This window comes from Plasmodium gallinaceum (genome assembly GCF_900005855.1).
Source record: "Plasmodium gallinaceum strain 8A genome assembly, contig: PGAL8A_v1_152, whole genome shotgun sequence".
In the NCBI taxonomy this organism is placed as follows: domain Eukaryota; phylum Apicomplexa; class Aconoidasida; order Haemosporida; family Plasmodiidae; genus Plasmodium; species Plasmodium gallinaceum.
The window spans coordinates 1,291,861-1,300,469 of NW_021628316.1; the positions used below are offsets into that span (position 1 = coordinate 1,291,861).

Genomic DNA, 8,609 nt, shown 5'->3' on the forward strand with positions numbered 1-8,609 from the left:
TTCCTTTTATTACTATATATATTAAGTAAATTTATTTATGTTTATGATTTGATTGCATAGACATGCACAAATTACTAAAACAATATAACTCAAAAAATAATTTATTATAATGTCACTGATTGGTTATTCATTTTATTTTGATGCATAACCATACAAAACTGTACCAATCATAGATATACCTATACCAATAGATGAACTAAGATTAATTTTTTCACCAAAAAATATCTTGAAAAAAAAAGAAAAAGATGATATATATTTATAAAAAAGTAATAATTATTAAAAAATATAAGATACAATAAAAAATACAAAAAAAATTAACAAAAAAAAAAAAAATTTACCGATCCAATAATTAAAATAATTGCTTCTCTTCCAATAAATACTATACTTAATGTGACAGATGAAGTATGTGCTAAAAAAAAAAAAAAAGAAAAGGAATATAATCATAGAAATATATTTAATAAAGTATATTTTTTTAGTAGAAAATAAAAATTTCAATTGTTCTTTAATTGTATTACATATCAATGTGAATTCAGCTAAAATTAAAAATATACTCGTTATAGCACCAAGAGCTACTAGTATCATAGATGTATAAATTTGATCAATAGTTAAAGCCTTACTATTGTAATCTATTAATAAAAAAAAATAAAATAAAATAAAAATGAAACATAAAATATTAATTCAAAAATAAAAAATATGATAACTTGTTTTAATAATATAAACTTTACAAAAATTTCATTTTTTTTTTTTTTTTTTTTTTTTAATTTCCTATACCTTTAATAATATTGGTTAAATCAATAAAAACACTTGGTAACACTTCAAATAAAAAAAAATAATTAATATTTTCATTAAGTAAAAAAAAAAAAAAAAATATTTTAGTAAAATATAACAGTATATATATGTATAAATATACATATTCTTACGTATAATAAGTATAGCCACTTGATATATATGTAGTAGAACTATATGTGGCTTAATTGTTGTTGATTTTAATAAAATATTCGTAAAGACCCACTTAAATGAAGATGAAATAACTGAAATCACTAGTAGAAATATGCTAAGGAAATACAAATTATAATATTATAATGTATAATGAGAAAATTAGACAAGAAAAAAGAGTATTATATTAAATTTTAATTTTCTTTTTTTTTAATACCCAAAAAAGCTATCTATTTTTAATGTAGTAATACTCATAATAACCCCCATTAAAATTGTAAGCTACAAATGAAATAATATAAGCAATTTTCTTCAATCATAAAATCTTATATTTCTAAATATATATATATATATATCTTATTTTAATTAAGAAGACATTTTATATGATTTAATATTTTTCTTTATAATTTTATATCATTTTATTTTTATTATTTTTTTTTTTTTTATTAACAATTGAGCATAATAAGGAACATTTGAATTCTTTCAAGCCTATTAAAATTTATTAAAATTAAGAAAAAAGGAATAATTTTTATTTTAATAAATAATAAAAATATAATATAAAACAATTAACCAAATCGGATTGATAAAAAATATATTAATATTAGAGAACTTGATTTAAAAACTGAAATAATAGGAATTTCTAAATATGAATATGCACTATTCCCAGTTATAACACTTAATCCTAGTAATGCTGAAACTATTAAAAAATAAAATTATATAAATATGGATAAATTAACAATAGACATGAGGAAAATTTTTTGTATTTATTACTTGAAATGATATATTTTATATAATCCCTCCTCGATAAATCTGTTGAACTTTTCATTCTCAAAAAGAAAATAACCTATATTTAATTCATACAAGAATATTTTTATATTACAAAAAAAGAAAAGACAAGAAAAGAAATAAAAGAAATTATATGTAAGAAATTCAATTAATTTCACTAAAATTACACATTTTAATAAAAGGGAGTTAATTTTTTTTAAAAAAAATTTCTTTTTTGCTTACTATTCTTAATATTATATACATAATTAGAAATTCAAAAAATGTTACGATTTGGGTATAATTAAATTTTTTCACAAAAATAATATATTTTGTTATAGTTGTACTGAACGATCCTAATGAGAATATAGAGGAAACAAGAATAATAAATTTTATAACACTTAAAAACACATCATTCTTTACATCAAAAGAATCTTTATGTTTTGGTTGTATAAAATCATTATTCCCATTATCTTCTTTTATTTCTTTTAAATCATATTTTTTATAATTCTTATTTTCGTTTTTTATAGAATCTTCGTAATTTGTATCCTGATCTAGATTATGTTCTGGTAAAATTTTATACTTTTTTTTATATAATTTAAGTTGCTTTTTTATATAATTACTTTTTTTCTTCTTTGCTTTTTTTTTTCTATTTTCTGATAAATAACTAGATTTTATAGTACTTAAATCTACAAAATTTTCACTATTTATGTTAGAATTACTATTGTATGATCTTACATCAAATAAATAATATTCAACTGCATTTCCACTTTTCTTTCTTTTTGTTTCATTTGTATCTATTATTCTTTCTTCTATATCATTTATGTTTATATCATTTATACTTATTCCATTGACAGTTAAATTTTCTATATCAATATCATTTTTTTTATTTATTATATTATTTTTTTTTTCTTCATCTTTATTATATTTATTTATAAGAGACTTCATCATAATTACACTTTTCATATATTACCTTTAATATATATATATATACACATAAATATATGAATATACATATATATATATATTTTTCTTGATATTTTTAATATTAAAAATTTTATTAAATGTGAATTAATTACTTAAAAAAAAAAATTCAACAAAATTAAAAATTTTTATCCATCAAAAAAAATTTAATAAATTAACATAAAAAATATAAATATAACATCTTTAAAGACCCTAATAAATAACATAACTAAGTAGTTAATTATATATATATATATATATATATGATTTATATTATTATATGCTATTAATAAAACTGAAACAAAAAAAAAAAAAAAAAAAAAAAAAAAAAAAAAAAAAAAAATTTTGAAAAGTTTTTAATTAACTAATAAAAATTATCTTAACATATTTTTAAAAAAATACATAATTATTTAAAACCTCCTATGTTTTAATTTTTTAAAATACATTTATTCTTTGAAAAATAAAAAATATAAATTCGTAATAAGAAAAATATTAATATGAAATTAAAAACGCTTATTCAGTTTTTAACACATTTTTTTTTTTATTTTTATACAATTCTTTTTTGATATTTATTATTAAACAAATTTAAAAATTAATATCAAAAAAAAAAAAAAAAAAAAAAATATGATAAAAAAAAATTTATACTACTATCTTAAAATATTCTTTGAAAAAGCTTAAGTATAAAAATATATATGTATAATAATAATTATTAAAAAATTTTTAGGAAAATAGAAATAATGTTTTAAAATAAATAATTTTCAAATATAGTACGGAGAAAAAAAAAAGTTTAATATAATATGTAAGAGTTTGTTTTTCATTTTTTATAATTATTTTTTAAATGGAAAATATGAAAATTATTTGAATTTTGTTCTTTTTTAATTTTTTTATCAGCTTTGTTAGTTAAGTTTCATTACCTTAACAAAATTTACAGATTTGTATTTATATTTTTCGTTTTAAAAGAAAAAAATGTAATTCTTAAATTGCATGTTATAATATAGATAAAAAGAGAAAAATATTTATTGAATCAAAATTTTATAAAAAATAATATTCTATGTGTAACTTAAAAATTAATGTGAATGAGTTAATTATATAATTAAAAAAAAAAAAAAAAAAAAAAAGAAATATAAGAATTCTATGGATTAAATTATAGGCATTTTATTATTAGTTTTTAAAAATGAATATATAATGTAAGCGTACATGCTTTGACAAAAAACAAAAAAAAAAAAAAATATATATATTTATATATATATATATATATATAATTTTCCTATTGCAGTATTTAAAAAGAACAAAAAAAAAAAAAAAAATATATATATATATATATATTTATTATATTTTATATGGACAATTAAAAATATAATGGCGGAAAAAAAAAATCATAGAAAAAGATAATAAAAAGGTCAATCTTCATAGGAATCTGTAAAAAAAAATATGGAGAGGAAAAGAAAATAATCATCATATTAAAAAAAATTAAATTTTTTTATTATGTACCTAATCTGTGCCAATTTTTTTTATTTTCTTGACTAAAATCTAACTTTGTTACAAAGTCTAATGTGCTTTCCTTTGATAACTAAAAAAAAAATGAACAAAAATTAATAGAGAAATTATATATATAAAAAAAAAAAAAAAAAAGATACAGCTATAATTATTTGTAGAAGGAATGAACACAAAAAAAAAAAATAATCAAATATCAACATTATAAAGGTTGTGAATTAAACATAGGTATATATATAAAATGGTTTTTCTTTTTATTTACATTATTTTTTAGTAGTTTAATAGAATTTGAAACAATTGTAAAATATTGATTAAGTCTTTTTTGATTTTCAATTTTCCTTAAAATATTATCTCTATTATCAATTATATTGTAATGAATCATTAATTCCTTGTCATCTACTGGTACAAAAACCCCTAAAAAAAAAAATTTTGTAAAATTATGCATACATAAATAGGTATAAAAAAAAAAAAAAACTATATTGATATATTTTCATATATATTATATACTATTGTATAGTATGCTTTTTAAAATACCATTTACTTCCTTATTTAGTAATTTATTTTGTATATATTTTTCTAAAAAACTCTCACAATCAATTGAATAATCAAAAATATTTGCTAAGTGTTTATTTTTTGGTAAAACATTATTAAGGAAATGTGCATAAATTTTAGTAGCAAGCGGAACGGATATAAGCATTTTAATAGCCCAAAATTGTAACTTAACTTCTTCTTGTATTAATTCCTTTGATTTCGATTTCTTATTTATTTTAATATCTGTTAAAGATAATTGATGATTTCTATAAGCTAAATTTTGTTTAACATTTTTATTAATTATAGACATTGTAGGCTTAACACCATTTGGTGTAAGAAAATTATCTTCAAATAATTTACACCCATCAAATATTTCTTCAATTATTTCAAAATGAACAGCATATGTTTGTTCAAAAACAATATCCTTCATTTCATTAGAACAAATAATAGCTCTTTCATTGCAAAAATTATGTAACGCCTGATTTAACTCTTCAAGAAACTTGGTGTTTGTACTTAATAAATATATATTTTCATCGATGTAGTTATTTTTAATTTTTCTATTTATTTCTCCTAATGCAGCTTTGAAAACTCTTTTCAATGCTACAGCGGTTGAACAGCTAGCTAACTTAGTTAAATGCAAAATATTACCACTAATATTAGCTTGAAGCAAATCAACTACTAATGGTTTCCAATCGCTTTGATCAACAATATTATGAATACTTCTCATCATTTGTAATAATACTTCATCAGAAAATTCTTTTTCTGGTTCAATTTTAGCTATATTATGTTTTAACCATTTGCAAATATAAGTAATAGCTAACTGATTTAGTATTTTCAAATCACTATGTGGACCAGCTATTTTTTTAATTATATCTTCATCATTTTCTTTTTTTGAATCATTTTTGGTTTCATCATTTACATAGTCCATATAAAGATCACTAATTTTTATGGATATAATTTCATCATTTTTTGATATATTTCTTATAAGAACATCTTTTATTTTACTATTATTATTAAACACTTTTATAATCTCAGCTTTATCAAAACCTACCCATCCATCATCTCTCACCATCTTGTACCAAACTAGTTGTCCGTTTAAAAAAGATGCATCACAATTTAAAGTTTCAACAGGTTTTATAACTGTCAATCTATCCTTTTCAACTGATTTAATTTGTACTTGTTCTTCTGTATTACTATTCCTAAAATAAAATGTAACTAAAATATTTTTACTTTTTACATCGGTTGATGAATTTTGAATTATACCAAACATGTTACTTTCTTCTTTTGCTAAAATAAATCTTACTAATTGGCCTTCCACTAACAAGGATTTATTTTCATTATTTTTTTTTTCTATATCATTGAAATTATCATAAATTTCTCTGTTGCTATGATTACTACCATCAAGACTATTATTTAAATTATTTATGCCGTCATTTATATTATAATTAAATTCAGATGATGATTTATTTAAATCATTCATGCTATAATATTTATTTAAATTTTCGTGTAGAGCATTTAAAAAATTTTCATCATATAATCCTTTTTTTTCAAATAATTCTATAGCCAAATCATTTCCATCCCTTAAATTATCCATCAAAGTTCCACCATATTTTTTTAAAAAACTCTCCCCATTTTTTGGTAAATTTAGAATTGGGTAATTACCTGTTAATAAATTAGATATTATATTAACTAATTCACGTATATAAAGTTTAATTTGTTCTCTAATACTTAATATATTTCCTTTATTATATAATTCTTCTAATTTTTTATTATAAAATTCCATCTTGGCTTTTTTTTTTTCTAATTTTACTTCTACTTTACGTAATTGTTGTATTAATATATTCATAAACTTATTATTTACTTCCTGTTTAAATTTTTCCACATCAAAGCAATCAATTAATTCTTTTTTAATAGAGTCATTGCAATCATTCTCAAATTTGTTTAATAATAGATCTAATACATTTTTTCTTCCATTTAATATTTTAGAATACATGGCAATTCTATTTGTCATAAAATCATTTTTTTCTTTTTGTTCAATAGGTATAGAAAACAATTCTAGTAAATATAAAGATAAAATATTATCATTATTATCCATAATACTTCTTTTTTTAACTCTTTCGTACAACTCTGATAATGTTTTAATGTTATTTAATTCGTTGTTTAAGAATTCTAATGCTCTTGTACCAACTACTATGCACTGTTTTGGTTGCAATCCTAATCCTATTGAAATGTAGAAATTATACATAAATATATAGATGCACATATATATAATAACTATGTAAATATGTTAATTCATATAGATTATTAAAAAATAAGATACCTAACGGTCTTGGTTTTAATATGAATTCTCTTAAATGATATGGCCAATTAGCTGGATCGTCTGATGCTTTTTTAACTAAAATGTAAATATCATTAGGAAAATTTTGAACATAATTACGAACAATTTTTCTTGTTAATTCTGATCCTGCTTTTGAGTCATCTTTTATTCCTGGTAAATCTACAAATGTAGCATAAATCCCTCCAGGTATAGAGATTTCTACTTCTAATTCTTTTGATATAATAGACTCATTTAAATTACTCATTATGGATTTCATTTTTTCATGTAAGTCGTCAATATTTACTTTTTTTTTATTTAAATGGCATTCTATTTTATTAGTTTCACTTGGTTTTAATATAATAACTATAGGTTGTTTTGTTCCTGTATCAGTGCTAGTATATCCCATTGGGCCACCCATAATAAAATCCAAGAGGGTTGTTTTCCCCATAGACTGCTGACCAAAAACTACTAAACGTGGCAACTCATTATGTATATTACATATTTTAAATATTTGTAATGCATATAAATATAAAGCATTAGCATTTGTAGTATCTTTCATTTTATCATAAAAAACCTCAACTAACTCTAATTTTTCTCTACTTATTGAATTTAAGTCGAATATCTTGTCATTTCCATTACCGTACTCCATTTTGTTACTATTTAAAATACATAAAAAAGGAAAAATGGTAGGAAAATAAAAGAAATCCTTTTAATATATATATTATATATATATATATATATATAATAAAATTATATTAAATTACTCTTATATTCTAAATGATAATGAGTTTTAAATTTTGCAAATATTATATACAAATTTTTTCTTTTGTATCATTTTAAAAAATCAATATTAATTTAAAAAATAAATAAACGATAAAATTTTATGAGTGAATATAACAAACTATCATTATATTATTTTATTACAAAGAATATTTAGAAATTAAAATTAAAATATTAAATAAAAACAAACTAAAAAATAAAAAGTCTATATATTATTAAATTCCTGATTCTCCTTTCATTTGCTATATACACATATATATATATAACTAAATTCTAATATACTTAAAATTTATTTTTAATTTATAATTATATATAAATAGGAAAAAAAAATATGTTAATTAAAAAATTATAGTTAAATTTTTCTAATATCTTTCTTTTTTCAAAATTTTTATCAAATATATAGAACAAGAAAAAACTACTAATATATATGCATTTACACGTATAAAATCTTTTTACACGCAAAATTTTTATTAGGGATGTTTATTATTTAAAGATATATATTAACCTTTTTTTTTTTTTAAATCTAAAATTTTTATACATTGAATAATTATCAAAATTTTTTTTAAATTTCTTCTAAACTTTTTATTTTTATTAAATCTAAGAGAAAATCAGTTAAAATAGTATTTAATAAAATTTTCATAATGGTAATATTTAAATAATTTTTTTTTAATATAAATCTAACAATTTTTAAAATATTTATAAAAAAAAAAAAAAATTCTTTATGCTAAAAATAAAAAAAAAAAAAAAAAAATTTTATTTTAAAATAATTTTTAATTTTTAAAATATGTAACAAAAAAAAAAAAAAAAAAAAAAAAAAAGTAATAATATT

At 18.4% G+C, this 8,609-nt stretch overlaps 2 protein-coding genes across 2 annotated transcripts; both read right to left on the reverse strand.

Annotated features, from left to right (window-relative positions):
- Positions 1–132: 132 nt before the first annotated feature.
- PGAL8A_00533000 (triose or hexose phosphate/phosphate translocator, putative) lies at positions 133–2,646 on the reverse strand (the record flags this gene model as incomplete). The annotated part of the gene is made up of 10 exons (XM_028674173.1): positions 133–225; positions 339–409; positions 516–626; positions 772–813; positions 921–1,054; positions 1,154–1,215; positions 1,385–1,422; positions 1,505–1,630; positions 1,705–1,777; positions 1,942–2,646. 10 exons carry the CDS (start codon positions 2,644–2,646, stop codon positions 133–135), a joined length of 1,455 nt encoding a protein of 484 aa, XP_028530553.1.
- A 1,412-nt stretch (positions 2,647–4,058) lies between these two features.
- On the reverse strand, positions 4,059–7,649 carry PGAL8A_00533100 (conserved Plasmodium protein, unknown function; the record flags this gene model as incomplete). The annotated part of the gene is made up of 5 exons (XM_028674174.1): positions 4,059–4,075; positions 4,150–4,228; positions 4,415–4,566; positions 4,687–6,903; positions 7,004–7,649. The coding sequence occupies 5 exons, from the start codon at positions 7,647–7,649 to the stop codon at positions 4,059–4,061; spliced, it is 3,111 nt and encodes a 1,036-aa protein (XP_028530554.1).
- Between the last annotated feature and the right edge of the window lie 960 nt (positions 7,650–8,609).